The 24,902-nt window shown below is 41.8% G+C and overlaps 1 protein-coding gene across 1 annotated transcript in view; it reads right to left on the bottom strand.

The window, feature by feature from the left end:
- Window positions 1-24,902, bottom strand: part of LOC144733539 (inactive dipeptidyl peptidase 10-like) — an 88,479-nt gene that overhangs the window by 15,724 nt on the left and 47,853 nt on the right. The window contains exons 7-18 of the mRNA XM_078615510.1: window positions 22,973-23,054; window positions 13,780-13,900; window positions 11,598-11,752; window positions 7,658-7,758; window positions 6,919-7,042; window positions 5,976-6,014; window positions 5,512-5,619; window positions 4,679-4,767; window positions 4,333-4,380; window positions 3,298-3,416; window positions 2,061-2,108; window positions 1,509-1,607 (exon numbers count right to left, since the gene is read on the bottom strand). Of these exons, the coding sequence (XP_078471636.1) occupies window positions 1,509-1,607; window positions 2,061-2,108; window positions 3,298-3,416; window positions 4,333-4,380; window positions 4,679-4,767; window positions 5,512-5,619; window positions 5,976-6,014; window positions 6,919-7,042; window positions 7,658-7,758; window positions 11,598-11,752; window positions 13,780-13,900; window positions 22,973-23,054 (1,133 nt within the window). The remainder of the gene's footprint in view (window positions 1-1,508; window positions 1,608-2,060; window positions 2,109-3,297; window positions 3,417-4,332; window positions 4,381-4,678; window positions 4,768-5,511; window positions 5,620-5,975; window positions 6,015-6,918; window positions 7,043-7,657; window positions 7,759-11,597; window positions 11,753-13,779; window positions 13,901-22,972; window positions 23,055-24,902) is intronic.

Below are 24,902 nucleotides of genomic sequence, written 5' to 3'. Positions count from 1 at the left end.
TCCAAACAACAGCAATTATCAACAAACTGACCATCTACCAAATGCGATACACCTGATGCTTTGCAAGCCCGCTTCAAACCCTGGTTTACAACTGTTTTGTACAAATGTAAGAATCAACAAATCCCCATGAGCCATCGTCCCGACTCTGTTACTTTGGTCTCCAACACCCCTGTCAGTTATGCGTGGGAATGCCAGGTCCCTGAGCTCATGTTTTCCAACTCCTTTGTTCTTTTTTGCTCTGTTTCATTTTCTGCGGCCGTTTATGTTTTTTCGGCATTTTGTAAGGAACTTTGAAACGAATTAGCATTTAAGTGACACATAAATGACAATTATTTTCTTTCATGAACTGCAATTGTTTAAGAAATTAAGAAACTGAAACTGTTGCACACATTATCTCCTGAACTATACTATTGTTATCATATGAATCAATTATTATAATTATTATAAACGAAAAGAAAGCTCGCTCTGATAATTATCAGAAAGCTTGCTCTGAGCGAGCTTTCTTTTCTTTATAATTTAAGAATCGAGATGCTTTGTGAAGCAATCCTAAATATTTCTGATATTTAGTTCATGTCACGCTTGAACATACGTACCATACACATACTTTTAACATAATATTTATATACACGTACAATTTCCAAGACGTATGGCCAGCGAAGAAGAGTAGGCCAAATACCCTCTAAGGGGGCTCTCTGGAGCTCCCTCTGATGGAGGCTCTTCCGGCAGCAGTGGCGTACAATATTACACGTACATACGTCACCATAAATGATAATATATCCTACTCCGTCTATGCATGGTAATGGGAGAAGATAAATTAATCACTTGCTTACAATGTGACAGGAAAAGACTGGTGAAAATTATATTTTAGACGTGTGAAACTACAGGTGGCCTAGGACACTGCATTATTCTTGATAATTTTCCTCCTCACGAAATTAACGATTTATCAAGAATTGTGTTTTCATCGTAAGGCCAGAATTTGCTGAGAACAGTTTTTACAAGGGTATTTTTTCAAAAAATTTTGTTTAGTAGAAGTCACCAATTACTGAAAGTGTGAATTCTAATTTTTTAGAAGCATTATATTGTCCAATTCCAGTTAACTAGACGCTGCCACAGCTGTGTACATCCACAAAGCAGCTCCAATTTACGTTCTATATTCACATGTAATTTGCGGAGCATAATATGCATCGGAGCTCCAGTGTCAACGACTTATCCCAGTTTTGGTTACTTTTTCTGGTGCGGTTTTCAGATTTACATCGTTATTAAATTTGAGCTGTAATTTAATAATCATATTTCTAAATGGTTGAAAAAAACACTGAAAAGAAACCTAACAGATCTGTCTTAAAACTCATTCACTTTGGGTCCATCGATTCAGTGACCAGATAATTTAATAATGCAGCCATTTTATTAGCTGCACCACACGCTGCATGGAAATTAGGCCTCTTGTGGAGGTTATAAATATTTCAATGGAACGCCTTTTTTCTATCAGTGCCCCTGTGCACACTCCTTACCGTAATCCTCGATGGTGACATTGCGATAGATAGTGGTGGGTGTCTGCCTCTGAGCCAGCATGCCTCTCAGCTCAGTGTTGTTTTCCAAGATGTGAAAGCCTGAAAACCCACACGGTTAGTTTGCTAGATTTCCAGTCTACAATATATGGAACGATTGCTACATATTTAACAATTGACCCCCTTGCGATTCAATGACTTGTCACACAATTCAAACTATTCTAGTTTTTTTTATTCTGTGATGGGTGTAGAGTCACAAGATCCGACAGGGGTCATGTGAACCAATAACATACAACGTATAGGAAGAGAAAATTATGAATTGCTATGTAAAGTGTAAGAATACATTTTATTCGGTGAATCGTTGTATCGTTACTTACCTAATTGCTGTGCTAAAATGAAAGAACATCTCTAGTTCGTAGTTATATAATTTACTCATAATTAATTTAAATAATTTATAATTGAGTAGTCAGCAAAGGTCGAGAAGTGAAAGCAATATGCAGCCTTTGGAATAAAAAGCAGATGACAAAGCATCCGGTTGAAAGCTTTAGCACTTACTGCCCGGGTTGTCTGTACTGTGCACTGTCACCATTGGGACAGTAGGGCCTGGAAACACATTTCATGCAGGCAACAACACACAAATTAAGTATTGATTTGCAAGCCTTGTTGTCATCCTATTTCCTGTATACACACATTCGTACATATAAAGTAAAAGCAAAGTTTACCAATGCTCTAACGGCACTGGATGGTGCTCATTTTCATTTTTGATTCTCAATCAGGTGAAAAGCCCCACAATACATTGATTAAAAAATGAGTACCATGTTTTGGTTATATCAAAGAGGGACGCCTGTGTTTGCATTTCATCAAAGTGTATGTTTCCACTTCTCAGGTAAAATCCTAATCATGACCAGCCAAGACCCTACATGTGCCCTTCGAGATTATAGTACAATCTGCTAGCGAATGCACACTTACGGGTGCACATGCACAGACACACAGAAAGGCACACACTGTAGTTGTTAAGCTAGGCACGGTGCTGAGAAGTAATCAGCAATCTTCTGTGTAGCTGTGCCATTGTGCTCATGCTAGACTTGTAGACAGCGAGACCATTTTTTTACAACTCTATTTTATAAATCCATTCCCTCTGCCCCTACATTGACTCAGAAAGATTTAACAATCAGAAAATAAATAAGATGATGCTGTTCCTATGAGTCATGTATCTTATATATTGCAAAACTCTTTAACCTTTCTGACTCTGTACTACCATGGGCCAACTTACTTTAAAAGTCCCCCATGCCCAAGAGAACAATCTCCTTGGTCCATAAAATTGCTGGGCCCAGGGATTTATATCAGTGAGAATTGCCTCTCAGCCACCCTGGATCAAGAGGCCCTTATACCAGATACCATATACGCTCAGCGAGTTCATCGTTCTTCTCACCTATACTTTAGTTTATGATAAACATTGCTTTGATCATTTGGTCAGTGTCACAAAGCGTGTATTCCATCATTTAAGATGGCGTTGGTAGACTGTGCAAATCTAATTTTGTGAGTTGACACCCAAAGCTTATAGTCCTATGAGGCGGTCTGCAGATAGCATAACATCAAGTAGGTTAATAATTAATCACTCTATATAAATTGTTGTTGTGTTATCGCCTCGTGTATTTGAGTTTTATCTTGGATTCTCTATGAGGAACTGGCTAAACACCTCAAGCAGTAGGGCCGTTAAGATTAAAAAAAAAGTGTTTCGAGATGTACATATAGTTGGTGACATCCACTGCCTAATTCTGCATCAACTCACCATCACAGAAGAGCAGGAAGTATTTGGTGCTTGGGCTGAAGGACACGTGGTGAAAGGAGCAGTTCGGGATGACTCCACAACTGAGGCACTGCCGCTCAAATGAGCCGCCCGTCTCCACACTGTGAGGGCCCAGTGGTCACGCATTGCTTAGCCACCGCTTACAGCTCACTGAGACCAGAATAAACTTAAACAGTGCTACTACGACGAAAACACACATCATTGGCAGTGACTTTGGTGCTGCCCACTACAATGGCCGCAGCAGGTTTTGATCCGATTTATATTTGCTTCGTTCTTGTGGTTTAATTTATTTGTTTTTGCTTTGGTCATTTTGGTGACCAAGGTCACTCTTGCAAATGAAACTATCCTGGTTACTTGAATACTTGTCTGGTTAAACAAAATAAACTTGGAACTTGAACAGCAAAGGATGGATGATTAATGGCATGCAATCCCCACTTTTTCTCTTCGCCTTGTCCAAACACACACTTGGTAATTACTCAATGACTATTGAGTTGCAACTGCAGATGGCAGTGAGGTAGTGGTACTGAGCTGTTAGTTGTTTTCATTCGACATGTTTTTCCACTCTACGGGTAAGATTACAACCTCTGAAAATAAAAACTTCTACTTTTAAAATCTAAATATTTTCTGAGTTTTGGTGCATTTCTCCAGCTTGAACAATTTTCCGTTCTCGTATTATAAATGAAATGATGGAAAAACATCTTTCAATCAAACAGCAAGTGTGATGATTTACAAGGATAGAAAAGCAATAAACTATTAAATTATGTAAGAAGAGTTAGGACATATTCTTGGGTCTGTCGGTAAAGTCACGTAGATAGGTTAAAAAAAAAATAGTTTTTTGTTATTTTTGTTATTTTCTTTGAACCTATCTATGTGACTTTACCGAGAGACCCAGGAATATTAATTCCTGCAGTCACGAAAGCTTTAAGTCAAGATTTAAGAGTTAAGACATTGTGAGGAGAAACGTTTTTCTTGGTTTCTGAGGTGTTTTGCAGGAATATGTAAACTGTGGAGTCCCACCTGTACAGATGCCGATTTGTTGGGCCATCCTCAGTGCTCAAATAGTACCTAGAGAATGAGATAAATATACTTTAGATTTGTTTTGTATATTTGTAACATTTTCATACGTTAAAAAGTAAACATTTTATTTGTTTTGTTCGAAACTATGCACAATTATAACCCAACGATTACAATATGTATCATCAGTGAAAATGTAAAGGAAAAAGAAAACCACAGGTACACATTTGCAAGCACAAACAACAACAACCACTGAGTGGCGGTGACGTCACCACGACACTTGTGCCAGCCTATGTGCACCTTGAGGCCAAGCACAAACAGACATGCACACACAAGCACACATACGTACAGCTTGCGCTGGGTAGGGTGGTGAGCCAGCAAGGCTGTCACCTCCCAGTCACCAGACGTGATAAATCGCACGTCATGACCTCTCCTTTCCTGTATTCCACCAGCAAAGCAAGTTAAACATTTTAATTAATCTATTTCAATACAACTCATTAGCACTGCATAAAAATACGTATGCATATTGCAGCTTCAGTTTATAGACACAAATGTGTGTTCTTGGTGTGCAATCAGTGAAGCATTCCGCGAGACCTCTCTCTCTCTTTCTTTCATGTTTTAGAAAATTATTTTTCACAAATATGAAGCGGTAATGTGCTTAAATTAATTGAAAAGTATATTTATTGAATTATTAGTCCATCAGAAACCTGATTTATCTAGCATCCAGTGAACTTCAGCATTACAACTCTGCTTCATGGCGATGGTAAGTAACTTGATTTTAAAAAGCATATATTAATTGTAAATGCTAAATTGTAAAAAGTATGTTAGTTACTCTGACGCTATAAAGTGTTAATGAAATGTGTCATGTGTTAATTATGTGTAAAATAAATGTTATGATGGTGATGTGGCATGGTTTAATGATTTAATGAATGGCGGACATCCCCTATAATCGGAGAACCCCCCTCCCCAAATTAGTCCGGCTTCAAGAAGTATTACTGCATCTGTAGTTTTTTTGACATGTCATAATTGACAAGTAAATTCTCCAGAACATCAATGAAAGATTTTTTGAATATACTGTCACATGAAATGCACATGTTAAATTGTGAGATTTATTCGAGGACACTGTTTGCACATGTGCCTTTGGGCCCTTTGTTGGACGAACATGGCTGGAGATGTTGGTACCTGCAAGCTGAACATTCCCAAGTGGTGGAAAGCCCCACGGCCGCCCTGCTTCGCTGCTAATGGCAGGAAGAATCTCTTCCCATCCGGAGAAAAAAGCGGTGACTCAGTCTGCAGATTAAAGTACAGATAATGCAAACAAAATGATCCATTAATAGATAACTGAAGCCACGGGTGGCTTCTCACAGTCGCAAATCCTGTGGCCACAGGTATTAATGTTTTTTAAAAGGATGGCCATTTACCGGATTTTACATTACAGAATTCAATAAACTAGCAGCAAATTATTATTATATGCTATAGATGGGGATATGGCCTCTGGATCTGGGCATGGGATTGGTGCTAAAATTGTAAAATGCGTCTTAACGTGGCAGGAATTAATTACAATGTGTTTACTTTACTACACCAGAGTAAAACAAACTCTGTGGAGCTAGAGTAGATATGGATTCCCATTAGAAACAAACACATACCTGTCCAGAAAGCCAGGCTTCAGAACTCTCTTTGTGTCGCTGAAAAACAAATATGAAAAAAATGTTAAATCTCACAATAATACAAATATTTATTGAAGGGAAATATGCTGCTTCATCAGTTATTAAAACAAACATAAGGGTACTACTGTATAATGTGGGCTATCAGTTTTTGTTATTGTATTCAGTTTCTAGGTTTTCCATACCAAAGAGACATATGCCTTGTTTCCATGGCCAGTGGGAACTGAGCCAGGCCCAACAGCTTAGGTCCAGAAATAAGAAGTCCCTGGTAGAGAGGTTCCCATTTAATTCCAGATCTGGTCCTCTGAGCCCCTTCCCAAACTGAACCACATGCTCAGAACTTGGCAGGAACCAGTCAAAATGCTCGGGGGGGGGGGGGGGGAGTCAATGTTCAATCAAGATGCTTGGAGGATGTTCAACTTCTTTCCAATGTCAGTGATAAAAATATATATGGCCAAAAAGTAACAAATATATATTTGAACAAAAAATATGCAAATTTATACCCAGACCTTCATTAAACTTTATTTCAAATGTTTGGGATAAAGCATACTGCAACTCTAATCCCCCATCAATGCAATGTATAGGAGGGAGGGAGTGAGGTGGACAGAGAAGTGGGGGGGCATGGGGGGTATGAACCCACAGAGCCCGATGTTTCATGTGCACAAGGACCCATATACTGGTTCCCTTCCTGAGACAGTCCTGCACCATTAGCTGGGTCTGAAGAGCCTGGTACCCAGCCTGGTTCCCAGCCTGGTTCCCAGGCTCTCACCTGATTTCTAAATGTCAATGATTTAACGGCATGGCTAATTCATTCACAAAAGCTTGCAGCCGCAATAAACATTAAGGAAACGAGCACATTATTGGTCTTTGCCGTACAAATTGGCCTGCTTTCCATAAAGGCCAAGCAGTGTCAAGCAAGTCACACCTCTGAGCACACTCCAGACGAGGCGTTGCAGAAGGTGAGGATGGAGAAGTTCTGAGCCCGGCTGAGCCAATTAACGGCCAGCATGCTGTTCATTACCCAGGCCACCATGGGGATGTAAAATTCCCTGTCGAAAGAGGAACGCGAGTTGTCAATGACAAAGCAAAACAATTGTAAACCATAATTACACATTCATAAATGCAAGAAAACTGGCTGTAACATGTGGCATAAATATAAGGTGTTACCATGTTCAAACACTAAATAGAAACTAATTACAAGGCGTCACTATTGCGCAGTGACACAAGTTTGGGAGAAAAAAGCACACTATATATGTCACTTTGATAATGTATGCATTGCCCTTGAAACTGATTGGTCTGGGGTTGTCTCACCAGTGTTGGACAATGGCCACCAAAAGACAAGCAGCACAAGAACATTTAAATCACCCAATGTGTTAATAGCTCACGTTCAGCATTTTTGACTAGAATTCCACATTATTCGTTGTTCATCTGTGGTGTCGACTACACAAGACACCAACTTAACACGGACAAAAAATAAATTAATTGGGAAAATGCCTCCATTTTAAAGAACCAGATTATATGATCTAGAACTGCATAATGTATCAGCCTCACAGTAAAACCTGTGTAAGACTACAATGTGAGCTGTGTTCACTTGGGAATGCAAACTCCGTGGGTGTGAGGTGGAAAGTGTGGAATGCCGAAGGGTGCAACATCTGTAATCGAACCTTTGTTTGAGAGTCTCAGGAGGAAGAAGCTCTGTTGTGGCAGGGCTGGGTGAGTTCAGATCGGCCAAAAATAGTCGCGCTCTTGGGTTGTTCTGCCCTGCCTAAGTGTGCACAACATTGACGGAATATGTGTTACGTACTGAACGGTCAGGAATAAAATTGTTTGTTTAATCATATGAGCGACACGTAACTTTACAAGCCATTTCTGGTGTGTATACGCAAAACCCCTCATGAAACCAATTGGATTGTTTTGGGGAAGTGCACTCGTTAAGGCCAGGATGGCGGACAGCGGAGTGGCATTTATAGCTTCCCCAGTTCCAATGTTCACACACACCACTAGATCCTAATTTGAGTCTGAGCAGACCTTTAGAGCGTGGTTGTGGTGGCAGTCCAGGCCAGATCTAAACACGCATTACCACTGGTGCTATCGTAGCCAGAAAAATCACCAGGTTACCAGGATTGTAGTACAGTACCATTAACACTACGCCACTGCATACAGATGTGCTTTTGTATTTTTATATATGTACACTGTTGTCTAAAAGCAGTAAGCTCGATTGATATTTTTCACCTGTGCACATACCCACTCCAAACAATACAAATATTCGGGATCGGTTTTTTGAGACATTGATTCTATATCAAAATACTGTCAGGACATGTTTATTATTTCCCCATACTCAGTTTCTGGCCTACATAAAAAAAAGTGTGTGCACTGTTATTATTACATGTTCATTCACCATTTGCAATATTTTAATTAAAATACTAAGTGTAAGCCATTTCCTTACAAAGAGCATAGGTGGCACCCTTGATTGACTGGTCCATTAGGCCAACAAAAGACTTTGCTGATAGAGTCCTTTATCTTGCACGGTGACCATGGGAATGCAGTTTTAATAATCGCATATAGCTACAGCTCATATTAACACCGGAATGCCAGATAATATGCAGAGAACATTCACTGGCGTTTGTGTGCCTTTCCTCCAGTCCAATATACTGGAGGAAATGCAACGTGGCTAAGCAATGAATTGATTGGATGTAATAATGAAAACATGCAAAACATACAAAATGTTAAATATTCTTTAATTGAAAAAGCTACTCAGCTTCAGAGTGCAGGTTAAATTACTAAATTTGGCAGGTCCCCGATGTATGCTGGTGAGGAGACAGAATGATTCACTGTGCATACCTCTCTGAATGCTGGCAGCAGTGTAAATGTACCATATTTCCTCTCTGCTATTTGAACACATTATCCCTTACTTGTAGTCTGTGTGCACGAGTCGATTCGCGTGCATTTATTTGAGTGCATACGTGCATTAGCTTTGTGTAGGTTGTACATGCTTCACACGCACACGCAGGTTAGGCAGGTGCACTGCATGTTTGTGCTTATATGCATCCCGTTTGCAGGGTACATCACATCGATGCTGAGCCCCTTTTTCCCAGGGGCTGCTTGATTAATGCGTACGAGGCCCCGTTTGCACTAAACCCTATGACACGAAACACGCACATAGGTTGGTGTGCACAGATGCACACACTGATACACACACACATACAGTGCGCACACCCTGACACGCACAGACTCATAGGTTAACACAAAAGACAAAGATCCCCCACATAGCTTTAACAGATTGTTGGAGCAAATGCTATTTGCGAGAACCTATCAAGGTCGACACAGCACACGAAGGGGTGGGTGGCCAGCACCATGCCTCCCCAGTCGTCATGTTCGCACACTGCACCAGGTGCTCATTTAAGGCTGAATCGATCTAGGGAAGACCTAGGACCAGTTCAGATATACAGCACTGTTGTTTGCTGTGAGCGAGAATCGGGTTCACACACACATAAAACAACTACACAAAGACAAAGGCACACACTCATAGGTTCAGACGTAGATATGCACACAAAGACATGCACATTCCCACATATGCCTGTGTGTGTCAGTGTGTGCGTGTGCACGCCGATATATCATAGGTTTTTGTACAAACGCAGACTCTTGGATACATATCCCACAGGATACCTCCATGCCCCCAACATGACCAGGATATCATTGACATGCAGGGCATGAGTTCAGCCTTGCCGTTCGATGAAACAGAGTACCCGACCAGTAAAACGGCTTTCCGCTTGTACTCTGCTGCCCACTCGAGCGAGACAATCGCTCCATTAGAGGCACAGTATTATGGCTGTGAGAGAAAGCAGAGCTACTACATTTTAATTGAAGATGCTGGGTTACATGGGAAAATATTTTCCAGATGGTACTCAACAGCTAGCTGCCGCTTTCCATCATTACAAGTTAACGTTAGATTTATATTCATCAATGTTAAGCGACTCCTCAAAGGCTCATGGATTTGGTCATTCGTTATTTTGGAATTGAAAACTCTTCTCCAATTATGTCCAGATGATAATAAGTCATCTATAAAGTTCCATGCCCATCAATACAAATCAATTAAAACTGTAACAAAATAGTATTTCCATTTTTTGTTCAAAATACAAAAACCAGACTCATAGACAGTAAAACATGTTTTAATTGGCAAAAGACTGTGATAATTTTTACAGCACTTTAATTCATCTAGCCCCTCATCAGCATTACCAGCCCACGCAAGGAATGGGAAAGAGACGCGCCTGTATTTTGAAGGTGACATGCGTGGACATTAAGAATCTGGACTTGTCAGTACGGTTCTGCATCAGCGGTCTGCCAAATGGGAGAGGCGCTGTGAGCAATTTAAGCGCCAGGGGCGATTGGATTTGCGTAGCAATGCACTCACTGTGCAGTCCCCTCGAGGGATGGCATCCATACCATGTCGAGTGTGATGCAAAAAAGTGGTGGGAAATCTTGCCCTATCAGCCGCAAAGCAATGGATAAGCCCACCCACTATAATTGCCTAATGTACTGTGAACGCACTAGTATTAACACCATCATTTCTGAAATAGAATAATTAAATGGTCTAGTTTCTTTATAACATTTTAGTATATAGCCTAAAGCTGTTTGAATGTGACAATTATTATTAGATTTCCCCCAGTGTAATGCTGACTGAATTTGATGATCTTTTCATTTGAATGCTGTCTCAGTACATAGCTGAACTTTTTAAAATTAATTAAAGTATTTGGCATTTATGTGTCACAGAGAGCTTCCAATTAATAATGTATACATGTCTAAAACCTTCACGTGAAATGTTCAATTCAGTAATAGTGTAATGAACGACTTCCGCGACACGTCATGTCGAGGGTACTTCTTTTATTTTTCACACGGGCACAACACAGGCCAACCTTATTTTTCTCACTCTGAGTAAACCGCTAAGATATTAACGTCTCTACTGGCAACACACAGCCGATCACTTGACGTGGTCCCACCGCCCTCACTCGGCTACGCCGCTGCCTGGCGGCGTGACGAGGATGGCGATGGAAACCCCGCAGGAGATCATCCTCGTGGCCGGACGACGGAGAGAGATGACGGCGAGCAGCGACCCAAGAATCCACCCACGAACCCCGAGCCCCGGGTCCGCTCGCCCTTTTATCTCCACAGGCGTGGCTCGGCTCCGCCTATGGCCACGCCCTCTCGTGGAACCTTCGAGCAGGTTCCCGGAGCATCTCGGCCAACCCCACCTGTTACCTTTGCCCCAGATACCTCTCCCTCTCCGATGGGATGTTATCTTAACCGTGCCCGTACCCGTGCTTCCCTTTCCCAGCCAGCAGGTGTCATCATGTCATTACAGTAGCATTCCGGGTACTATTAACCTTCACTTTACTCACTGGTTGTGTATCTTGGAAAAAAAATAAACATCATTGTGACATTTTCTTGAATGTGAATTCAGATAGATTATAGGTGCTCACTACATCTTGAATCACGTGAAAGTATTGCACTTAATTGGGGCCATTAGACATGAATTATCAACAAATCAAGGCAAACAGCCATGGTTTGTTGTGGATGCCAACATCTGGTAACTTGCAAGAGACTCACCTTGGGGTAAGGGTATTTCCTGCTGGTGGGGTAAACAGCCCCGGTGTATTGTGGGATTTCAGCGAGCGGGACATTTGAGTCGTTTATAGAAGCGAAGGCAAGACGGCTTCCATCCGGAGAGCACCAGTGAGCCACGGACGAGTGTAGCACTTCCTCTGGACAAACACAAACAGCACCCATGTGGCTCTCTGATCTGCGTTAGTGTTAGTGCGTGTTGTTCGGCATGGTGTCTGACTTTTGTTCCCCACGTGCTTGAAACGTCGGACATCATGCCGTAGCACACTCGGTACAAACCCCCCAACAAACTCAGAGAGCCATAAAGTACAACTGCGAGAACAAACGCAGTATCCCCCATGTGGCCTTATGGACCGTAGGAACAAGCGCTGTTGGTGTGGCCTGCACCATGCCTGGCTGACTTGGTCTCACAGGGCTGATACAAAAATACGCACACATGTGCATGCCCACGCAATAAAGATTTTATTTTAAAGCACGACAGAGTAAACATTATTTTGTTCAAGCACTGTAATCAATTTATCAATTTGTTTTCCTTTATCCAAAAGAGCCTCACCGAGTCTGACTCATGTACTGTATACAAACAGCCCTCATACACACTTTTGCCCTTCTTAGACATGATTATATACTTGAATTACCTCGATCGTGCAGATGTGCAAGTGCTATAATGTTAGCCTGCCAACTCTTGAAGCCAAACCCCTCTTTTGTTTCCCATAATTTAGGAGACCTCAATGCAAAATGCAAAGGTACGTGGCAGCAGGGCTCGGAGAATGGTTGGCAAATTTTACAGTGAGAGAGAAACACAAAAGAAGAGAGCAAACAGTTGGGTTCTTCGGCAGCAGGAACATGAATACGATGAACACCTTGTTTTTCTTTCAAAAAGAAGGGACATTATAAACGAATGTAAAGATTTTAGGCTCCCCCAGTCATCGGAAAATTATGTACAGTGCCACAGCGTGATGTTCTTTTTTTGCAGACAGTCTCACTTCAATGCGCACTACACTAAACATCCAACCTGTCACCACATACTTGATGTTCATGGGTAAGAACACGAATGAATGATACTTTTGGGGATCTTGTCGTACATTTTTTTTTAAACAATGCAGTACAATCCCCTGCTTTTGTTATTCGCTCAGCAACCAAGCTTCGCTGCCATGTACACTTTCTACCTGCGCCATAATAATGATGTGCTGAGCAAAAGATAATTGCCTTCATAGTCAGATACTTGCTCAGCGCAATCCTTTTCCACAGATTTGCTGAGGCAGATATCAGACATCTCTGAAATGCAATGCTGAACAGATACTGAAAAGAAACGCTTTATTTCGAATGTTTTATAAAGGTAATCTGGCACAGTGTGATGCCTCGTGACCACCTTTCTGTCTGTATTGAGAACTCACTCACGCCATTAGCAAATGAAGCATATTTGTATTGCTGAAATTACAGGTATTGGCGTGCAACGACGTGTGTGCTCGTCAATAACTTTACCAGATCGTGTGGATCACGTGTGAGTGAAGTCTCAGTCAAATCATTTTAATGGGACTTGCTCAACTGATGGCAAAGTCACCTTTAAAAATGAACACCTCTCTATGCTTCTTCTTTACACACCAATTAATCCAGGAAATAAGTACCTTACACTAAACATCAAGTTATAAATACAATTCACGCACGTATATATGTGGATAGCACACACTCAACAACCGTGTTTCGCATCACCTTATGTGGGCAAACGATACCTTGGGATCCTGATGAATGAGTAACTCAAACATACCACTTTTGCCTGCCCTGTACTACCATTCAGGCTTCACTCGGCTGACAGATTGCACTGTCCGTGTGCAGGGCTGGAAGAGAGGGGACTGGAGAAGGATACCAGCTGTAACTTATACCCTATTATAAAAGGCCAATAAAACAACAAGCGTCAGGGTCGGGATCGAACCCATGATCTATATACCAGGAGGCATAGTTAACATCTCACCAACATAGTGACACTGCAGTAAGACTCATGTTATAATACAAGACACAAAGATAGAGGGACCAGGATGTAACCACACATCATACCTCCGATTAGTGGAGGTACGATTTGTCGGAGGTGCGACCAGCCAACCGCGCTTATCGCACCTCCGATTAGCGTACGGTGCGAAATAAGTTCAACAAACATATGGTGATGTCATACCTTCATACAGCCAGTCGGAAATCCCATTGTAGACTGAGCCCACCTTCCCAGTGGAGGTGATCTGGATGGGCGCTGACTGCAAGTCCGGTTTGAAATAAAGGTCGTTGTTATAGACGTATACCTGCCCACAGAAACAGAGGGGAAAAGGTCTATCAGCTTTGACCAGTGGTAATGCACTTCTAATGATGTTGACACAATGACCCATGTTATAATGATAAACTCAACGCATTTATCAAAAAACTGTAGCCTTCAAAGGAAATACATAGACCAGGTAATGTCTTGGGCATTGTCCATTACTAGGGCTGTAGTAATCGGAGCAGGTCAGATTTAGAATATGCAGCATCCTCGATCCATCCGATCTATCTACTGGTTTGGGAGTTAAGTGTATAACATGGCTACAAAAGCAAATCATGAGAATCAGATTGCATCAAAACAGTTACATTGGATTTGTGATCGGTTGGTTATCAAATTAATTTGTATTTATGTTTTCACATGCAGATAAACCGTTTAAACCTTATGAAATACCCTGTGCAGCTGTAAGTTATTTAAAACATACTTTTTAATCACACTGCACGTTCAGAGAAAATGTCGATACCGTATACTTAACACGTAGGCTTTCGCAAACCAATATTACGATTCAAAGTAGATTTTTGAGTCGGATTGAAAAAGTAAAATGCGTGTTGTCCACCCTCCACAACATTGAAAAATTGTGAGATTTGTCTCCAACGTATCGGCGTGCCGACGCACTCGTACATGGTTCCGTTTGTTCACGTGACAACTTGGCTGTGTCAGGTGGATGAGGGTTTAACGACACGCATTTTACTTACGAGATCTGACCCAAAAATCAACTATGAATGCGTACTGTACATTAAAATTATAATGAAATTGTGAAAAATTTAAATATGAACAAGTAAAAAACTGTGATTATAAAAAAAAACTGCACACCCTATCTCTATTTGTCATCGTTTTCAATTGCTAAACATGCTGTCTATCCTATTGTTATTGCAATAACATTCTGAAGCTCAGCTAATTGTCATGAAATGTTTCAAATGTGCAAAAAAATATTTAATATAAAAAAATGACACCTCTGATAGGTCATATGTTCTTGGATATACTGAATGAAAATCAAAATAATTGTTTCGTAACTTTTTTTTTGTCTTTACCCCAAGTATGAGTTCCTGTTATTTTTCTGTGGCAAACTTTTACAATGACAAGCACACCCATACTTCACAGCTGTGGAAAATATGGATCTAAAGCAGGCCTCCTAAAACTGTAGATTCGCTATAAATAGCGCCACATATCTACAAACTAAGCCTGGCGGTGTCTACAAACTAAGCTAGTCTGTATAGTTTGTAGATATGCACAGTTTTAGGAGGCCTGACGTACACGGCAACAATCAAGAACGAGATGCGCTTCGAGCTCGCCATGGACCACGTCGGTGTCGGCATGTCGTTCCGTCAAACGGCTGCTGCCATCGATCATGCCAGGATCCGCACCAACACGCCGAAGCTGCAGGGCATGAACGACCTCATCGTCGCACAGTCAGTCCGTGTTCTGGTGGCCGTCGGGCTGCAGATGATCGCCAGGATAATCGACGATCTATCGGTGTGGGCTTTCTCTCTGGCTGGCGACGGCAGTACTCACCGCGGCCAGTCGTTCTTCGACCTGCGCACCCGCGTTTGTTACCGCGGCTTCCTCGTCAATCTGCACCTGGTCGCGATCCCTATGTTCGAGCGTCACACTGCTCAGAACATCTTCCGCATGCTCGTCAAGTTCCTCGACGCGCTGTACCCCAACTGGCGCGCCAAGCTGATCGGCTTTTCATCGGACGGCGAGAATACGATGACTGGGCGTCATGGGGGGCTGGTGACGCTCATTGTGAAGGAGGCCGAGAACGACGTCATTCGAATCTGGTGTCCGCCTCATCAGATCGATATTGTGGTCAAGAAATCCGCCGAGTGCGTCTTCGATGGCAGCTGGGTGAAGATCGTGTACGACTTTTCGGTGTACCTCCGCGCCCAAAACAACCTGATCATCAAGATGAAGGTCAAGTGCCCCAGGAAGGCTAACCGATGGGCCAATCTCGGGAACGTGCTCAAGTTCTACAAGCAGTACCGCCGAGCATTGATCGAGTACACTACTGAGAACAACCCCGCGAAGCTGCCCACCGCCGATTGGTGGGTTCTTACCTACGCGCTCGTGCCCGCCATCGACGCCATCAACGTCACTATCGTCCAGCTCCAGAGCCAGTCGCTGCTCATCGCGCAGAAAGGAGGAGCATATTCAGTCGCTTATCGGGTCGCTCACCGTTTTGTTCAGTGTTGAGATTGTTGATGGCGTCAACAATCATGATGAGGCGTACGTGTCGTATCATGATCAGTCGATGCGCATCGCGTCTGCCGCAATCATTGCCCACATTGAGGACCAGGGATCGTTTGCGCAGGAGAGCTACGAGGGTCTCAATGAGGTCGACAAGACAAGGATCGTCAAGGAGATCTCGATATATGCGATGACGCTGATCGCGGGTCTCAACGACGTCAAAGCAGAGCGTAACGACGCCAATCGAGCTCTCGACCAGGATGCGGCGCCCGTGATGCCCGCTCAGCTCGTGAAGATGCGTCCTGGTGTGTTCGTGAAGGACGTGCTGGCAGTGCGTCGCGTGCATGTTACGAAATTTTGGTCAGCTGTGAAGGTCGACATGGTCGAGGAGGAGCATCGCCAATTGGTCAAGCTCTACAAGGAGGACACGATCATTCACGACGCCATCAACAAGCACACCAACACGACGACATTCAACGACGCGTGGGATGTGCTGCCGAGTGGTTTCGACAACCTCCGCGCTTTCAGCGGCGGGTTGGCATCGGTGCTCGCCAACACGAGGGCGGTCGAGTCGGACTTCTCGATACTCAAGTGGGAACTCGACGAGTTCCGCAGTTCTATGATGCATCTGTCCCTTGAGGGCATCTTCCAGACAAAGCAGCGTCGCCTCCTGGTGTCGTTGCTTCGTTAGCGAGCGTAAATCAATGAAACAATGGGGCTCTATAGATGATCTACATTTATTCTACAAACGAATCCTGGCGGTGTCTACAAACTAAGCTAGTCTGTATAGTTTGTAGATATGCACAGTTTTAGGAGGCCTGATCTAAAGTGTGCAGAGTTCATGGTGACTATAGCATTATTGGTGAGAAGATAAGTGTGCAGAGAAGGTTGTTGGTCTTAAATTAAGTATGACATTGGTGTTCATATAAATGTTGCAATGAGTCATCAGTCTGCTGGGAAAAAAATCCATTAAGGTGAAAGGGGAAGAGTTACTGAAAGAACACAGAAGCAAACATAAGCTATGAGCGGTAAAATTCGAGAGCTTTTACAAAGAGTACCCGAGGCCTATGGCAGTAAAGATTGAGTGCAACGTCAGGTGTAAAATACTGTTCACTCTTGAAACTTTACTCCCAAATAAATAAAGAATGATCATGAAACAAATAAACACTTTTACAACAAAAATATACGACATGTATGTCCGACATTTGTTTCTTCTAAAGTCTCGTGAAATGTCTTGATATTAAATATAAGGCTCTCTAAAATGTGTGGCATATATGCATACATACACATTTAAAAGGACATAATGCAACTCGTGTATTTTAAGTTCTCATGAAGCAAAAATTGCATGCAATTATACATACGCACACATTTATAAATACCTCTTAATGCAAGCCAATTGGAATGGCATTTGAAAGCCATGTATGTGGAGTGTAATAACGCAGGCTGCTGACGGGGAAGTGGTACTGGTGTAGGGGTGTTGTGGGAGAGGTAGCGGACAAACACACAGGGGTGTCTACACCCACACACAGGGGTGTCTACATCCACGTCCGCAACGGTTAACCCTGGGGGGCTGTGGGTGGTCGCTGGGATCCCCCATAGCCCCACCCCTCAGGGGAAATTGGTATAAAAGGCGGGGAGCCAGAGGGCTCGTGGTCGAGTATACAAGCTGAATCAGTGAAAACGGAAGACCGGCAGATAGGCCCTGGAACTCCCCTGGCTCGCTGTCCTTCTCAGGGCCGGGCAGGGCAAGCCAGAGGCGTAGCCCTGAGAGTCTCAGAGCCGATGCTCTCATAACAGCCGGTCTGGTCGGCTGGGTGCCGTGATCCGTGCTTAACCAGAGCCGGATCAGACAGCCTCCCCTAGCACTCTTAGCAGAGGACCTGGGAGCAGACCAGCCAGGGATAGTGTTAGGGGTCTTCCCTGTTCAGGATAGGTGAAGGGGCCGTTACCCCTTCAAGTGTTGTATCATTGCCCAGGTGTTCAAATAAATGTTGTGCCTCAACTACGTCGTCCGCGTCACGAGTGAACCCACTACACTGGCAGCAGGGGGCAGTACACACGTTAGCAAAAGGAGATCTCAGGGGAAGCCCAGGAAGGGGTCGATCTGGAAGCCCGAGAACCTGCCAGTAGGTTCTAGAAAAGGGGGCGGGGCAAGGGCGGGGCCAGGAGAAAAAGAGGGGGCCTGGGACGGGGGCTCGGGGCTGTTGCTGGAAGTGGATCCCCTCGCTGTGTAAATGTTCGTCACCTTCGTCGCCGCCGTCTCGACCATCTTAGACGCCGCTTGCTAGACAGCCCGCCAACTGTTCTAGCCAGATGGGGCCGTCGAAAGAGGCGGATGTGTGACTAGCGTGTAAGCATGTGGAGCGCTTGTAGTTCCCCGACGTGTAGAATTAAGAAGGTGTCTTGGGAACCCTGTCTCCGACTGAGTCACTACATATGTGAAGTAGAATGAAAAGATAGTGAACTATTATGAAAGAGAGTGAGCATTAGTTTAACACGACAATGATCATGAATTCAATAATAAGACATACCAGAGATTAATATTTATGTTCTTATATATGTGCTTTATTTATAACCCAGTGTGAGCCCCTTAAGAAAATTTTTTATCTTCATGAAAGAGTGTAAAACAATCAGAGCACTGTTAATAGAGAGTGTGAACCCAAATAATCGGATATTTATCCTTTATAGAACGTGAAGACTGTGTTCAAAATTCGCAGTGAAAATCCTGTTGCATGTCCTACAAAGCTAACATGTTTAATATCAGAGTTTAGTTTAATCTACAGCTAAACGTTTCGCAGCACAACACATGCCAAGAAAGGAGGAAAAAGAACCTGCACACTGGAAACGTGAAAATGTAACAAAAACCGAGGGGCACCAGCCCCTATTCCACATACACTACGTCGCCAGACCCCTTTTCGCTCTATTTGATTTTCAGATTTTGTGATTACAGCGTCAAAAGATTGGCCCTGGTGGATAACAGCTGCTTAGTGTCCCGCAAATACATGAACAACAACAAAAACACACTTCAATACTTTAATTTGAAGCTCGTCGAACACAAACTGTTAAACATAAGTTTCATTTCACTGACACCACTCTTACTCTTTGTAAATGGTGCATAGGCTGCACCATTATGAAGACGGCATAATGACAAGATGTCCATGTTTGGTGTGTGGGCTCTTGCGAATTCCCCTTTGGCCTTAAAAGCAGCTTCATCCAAATGGGACTGTGGCTCTGTGCTGCAGTTCAGTTTTTAAAAGTGATCAGGACATGAGCTGATACGGCCATGCATGCAATAACTCAACTTTGTGGTTTAATATATTAAAATGTCAAAAGTGTACATTATTTGTAGACAGCATGTTATGTTTTACTCACGGGATCATAAGTTCTACTGTTTGACAAGAACAACTGAATATCTCAACCTACATAGGTAGAGATAAGGGTACAGCCCTAGAATTGCTTTCTCTCAGCAGGAGCGTTGAGGAAGCTATAGGGAGATCTTCTAGTAGGATTTTTTGCCTACTCTTCCAAGCATCTTGGAAGAGGTGGGAACACGCATACTTTACCCCACCATAGAAGACATGCCAATCGATACACTGTCATGTACACACTTATACTGTTGGGTGAACAGAGGCGGGGGTGGGGGGTTAAGAAAGTTGTTCAGTGTTTCAACTGCCGGTGTCACAAGACCAAATCGACAACCTTTAGATTGCAAGTCCAGTGTGCTAAGCATTACTCCACGACCGCACGCCTATCCCTACACATGTGACAACATTAGAGATCAAGGGCTCCAATGCCTGCAACCCATTAACAACCCATACCGCAGATAATTTCTCACATGTCATTGAGAAATTATATTGTAAGAGAGAAATTATGATCAGGACATTTATTATTTGCAGTTGAGACAAAAATTACATGTACGAATAATAATTTGCAATAAAGTATGCAAATAAATAGCCTTTCTGGAATTGTAGTGGACACTATACATTCAAAAAGAGTATTTATATCCCTTAATTAAAGGGAGGCCAGTGGCACTAATTAGGTTTGAATGTGCATGGAGCTTGGATGGTCCTTATAAATCTGCCCACATGCGCTGGGTTGTGCGGGGAGTTATTCCAAAATATATAGATTTTTAGCAAAACTATAATCATGTGAGTTAATGTCTCTGGGAAGTGAGCTAATGGTGTTGTAATTAGCATATCCGCCCTTGTTACTTTGTTGGATTCTGTACTAATGATTAATAGGCACCCATAAAATTAACTGAAACCTTAAAGTGATGAAAGGAAATATTTTTTATCCGAGGCATAATTGAGTGAATATGATTTATGTACTTATTTTTGAATGTTGAAATATAGTTTATCTTCAATGTTGGAGGGAAATGTTATCAACTTCAACATTTATTATTTAAAAAAGCCTTATATAGAGCAAGGCAATGGTACATTGTTTCGGCAGGTCAGAACCAAATGAGAGACAGTATCTCTTTGTAAGGAAAAAATAGGACAATAGAGTCCTTTATGTAAATTGTATGTCAATTCTTGCCAGTTGAAGCTTTTTATGTCCACTTGATAATTATTGAAATGTGTATTTCATATAATTGTATTTACAAATGGCATTTGCTTTCAGAATAGCTCATATTTTACAGCGTACATATCCAGTTGACTTTCCTGCTCAGTTCACGCTGTGTTCCATGCCATGATAACCTATTTAATCACCACACAAACATTGTGTGAATGAGTGAACGTTTATGTTACACAATAGAATAATAGTTTGTGAACTTAAAGTTGGCGTACCTATTTTTCTTTCTTTGTGCACTGCACAATTTATTTAATCTGCTGGTCCCATACTCTTTAGTTCTTTCGGTAAAGTCACGTAACATTGTGGGGAAGTGCTGGTTCCGTTTAGAATGTGTTATTTATTTCCTAATTTTATTCCATTTGTGATACTGGTGTCATATCATGAGATTAAATAACAATTTGCAGTGTGGCATAAAATGGGATGATGGATTCTACAGAAGGCGATATCACATAACTACTTGTGAGAACTCTTCATTATATCCAAGCTGCCCTTCCCCACGTGCTCTTCACAGATAAATGTTCACCGCGTAGCAGTATAAATGTAATTTTTCATTTCATAACCAAGATTTGTTTTCTAAATTGAATGACATTTTCGTGCAGTCATTGCTAACCGCCTAACCATATTCGTACAAAGGATCACAGCAGTAAAGGGTTTAAGGCACTGACCTACTGTATATATATATGATTAGCCTGAATTTGCTTGCTCTTTATTGTGTACGTTCAGGCCATTTTAACGAGTAAAAACAAAGACATCTTTCCAAGTCAACGTTTATGCGGAAGATAATTATGAACATCAATCCATGAAAGAAGATACAAATCACTTGTGCTCTTTGTGAGCACTTGGTGTACAACATAAAAGGTCACTCATAACTGCAGGAGACTAGTGCATCAGAGTGCATATATATATCTGAATAAATACAAAGTCCCGTAAAACCACTTCAACAAATCTGCATGTGTATTCGCCTGCCTAAGTGAGGCATGCAGAGGAGAACACATTACCAGGTAATGTTGTCCTACTGTTTCTCACTCACAGCCAAATTATGGACAGACATAATGCAAGACCCTTCCCAGGCAAAACTAATGGGTCCATCAGTTATGAGCAGCCAACAAATGTTCCATCAAGCCTTTTACATACAAATCATGCATCAACATACGTACATTATCGAAGTAAATACACACCGTGAGCACCAGACGTGCCAGTTGTGGCTTGCTCAGCAGTCGCCATCACAGACTGCAATTTCGTGGGCCAGAGGCTATGCCTCTACACAGCAGTGTTTCCCAGTTGTGGTCCTAAATTACATTTCAGTATCCTGCTGTGGCGGTGAGCTATTTCAGATTGCATGACCTTTGAAGTGGTGCCTAACCTCTATACGTAAACGGACTGTACACTCGGTGTACACTTATGCATGCCATTGACCTAACACACTTAAATACACAATGTGAACTTTGAATATGTAAGATATATATGTAAGATATCTTTTGTGAATAAACTCAATGGGTCAGACATGAAGAGATAAAAAAAGGCCTGTATTTGAAATGGCTCTCTCACTGTCGAATGATGAGCCAGTCCCGGTCTCCTCTACTGTGTTTAGTATTTTCTTAATTTCTGTGCAAATGCTGTTTTTCTTTTTCATATTTACAGGAATTTACTTTGCACAATTTTAAAAGAATATCCGTTGCAAAGAGCTCGATCGTCCACGTGTTTTCGATATGTTGCTTGGTAAAGCATAATCTCTCACGACTGGAACTTTTGCGAACACATAATACAGTTAATGTTTTTTAACGTTAATATGCTCTAAATGTATAATAGGCTGCATGTTGAACGCATATCAACAACATTCTTTTTGTAAAAATATAATGCTTATGGTTGCCAAAGGTCCTTCTATACACAGGAACATACTCTTTTTGAGGCAAATTTTCAGGAGAATCTGCAAGAACTCTTTAAAATATTTAGAATCTCACTTTTTGTTAAATAGATACAATTATCCCGTATTCCCATGGCGTGTCCTGTTTTTTTTACATCAGAGGTGGTGATCCTGAAAATGCATTTTTCTCTAAACAAACGAGCCATAAAGCCTTTCTCCATACTGTCTTTACCAGCTACAACACAATCCTGAACTGTATTGAAATACATATTCCATCTGATCGGCAATGTTGATATAAACACGTTGCCTAAACTCTACTCCTCAACCAATGCATTCTTTTGAGTGTCTGAACTGCCGTGACCTCTATGACTGTACATATGGATACCCAACGGTGGTTGCATTCGTGCGCTTACAAGGCAGACATATGTTAGCACTTGCCATTTGGTGAGCATGACTGCACCAGCCAGCCAACTGCAGCCGTTCTCTCTCCTCCCCAGCAGGAAGCACATCGTGGAACTCCCTGGGAGAAACCAGCAAGAGAGACGATATCATTCTGCAGATTTTAGAGGCTTAACCAGTGGCAACAACATGGGGGTATGAAACAACATGGACACACAAGGGGGAGAAATTGTCAGATGAGAAAATATTTACATTTGGAATACTTAAGGAAAATGCTAAATTCTAGATTTGAAGCTTTCCTGACTGCAAGGATTCATATTCTTGGTTTTTTTCGGTAAAGACACGTAGGTAAAAAATTAAAATTAATATTTATAAAAGTCAAATAAAAAAAATCACGACGTTTCGGAGGCAACACAAGCTTCCGTCTTCAGGTCGTGATTTTTATTTTATTTTTATTTTACTTTTATTAATTTAAATTTTTAACCTACGTGACTTTACCGAAAAAAACCTAAGAAAATGCTAAATATTGTGTTTTTATTCCATGACAGGAGAAGGACAGCTTGCGGCACAGAGACGCACACCTGCGATGAAGAACTTCAGAGGAGAAGGTCGGTGGATCATACACATTTGTGTAACTCCCAAACCTGCTGACCTGCGAGGCTGTTTCATGGCAGTACAGCAAATACATTGAATCCATCTTGTGTCATCCATCCCCTTATATGCATGGGTTTTCACAGGGGACTGTGGTATTCTCCCATATATTCCAATCTCTCATTAACAAAATTAGGCAAACATTCCGATGCAGGACCCTCAGGAGAATGAGTATTAAGACTCAGTTAGATTTTCATCTGATAAACAAAGGAAATAGGACATAATTATTATTCACTGCAGAGAGTACTGGTAGATTGCAGTATTCATGTGAATGCCAGACTCAGTAAGTAGCCTAAAAAGGATTACTATAATTTAAGTAAACATAATAAGCAAATGCATTGCAAAGCTACAACAAAAAATAAACTGGTCACGTAAAATTCTGTATTTATTGTCAATTTTAAACGATATACTTAAAAGCTGTCCCAAGGGTAACGAGAATACATCTATTTTGAACAAAAAATTGCACGTTATCAATTTATTGGGTGGAATTGATATGCACACGTGTAATGCAGTAATCGAACAGGACACTTTCTAAGGAGCAATCTCAGAAGAAAACACAAATGCAGTTTGAAAAGGAAAGGGACAATGACATATAGTCGAAATACCTATAATTGTGTCTCTAGGAAATTAGATTATTGAAAGCAGACTCACAGACACAGAGATTAAGGCCACTATTGTGTGAGATAAAGGGCTATTTTAAAATGGGAAAATTATGACCATCATGCCCTTGAACGTGACGAGCTGTTTATTGGTGTTGTGTGCACCGACAGCTGAATGACTTGCCATTTAGCACGCCGAACAAGACGGAGAAAAGGTGACAGCTCTCCAGAGACCATACGTGACTAGAGCATTTGATAAGATGGCTACAGCAAAAAAAAGAAAGGAGAGGATCCAGATGGCCTATTTGCTGGAAGAATCCATTAATTACATTACAAAAAAAAAAGAAAGCATCAATAACATAAATTGATTGATATACAAGTCAGTTTGCGATACAGACACGTTGAAAATGTATGAAATGTATATATGATGAACTTGCTTCGCACCGTACGTGTTGCTTTGGAGGTAACAACCTAAACAAACTATATGACAGGGGACCGTATAACTTACTGATGGAAACCAAAACTGTGAAGATTACTCCAATCCACTTCACCAAGTGATCTGTCTCATCATGGCTACTGGCAAAATGCTGCTGAGCAGTGCTTTTGCTCCTTAGTCCTGTTTATATGAACTAAGCGTAGGCTACGCTGCAATTTACACGGCACGGCTGAAATGTGACCTCCACAAATTTGGAAATTACCCCAAATGGGTGATTACTTCG

Source organism: Lampetra planeri, chromosome 2, assembly GCF_965212315.1.
Source record: "Lampetra planeri chromosome 2, kcLamPlan1.2.h2, whole genome shotgun sequence".
Taxonomy (NCBI): Eukaryota; Metazoa; Chordata; class Hyperoartia; order Petromyzontiformes; family Petromyzontidae; genus Lampetra; species Lampetra planeri.
This window is presented reverse-complemented; position numbering and strand designations above follow the sequence as displayed.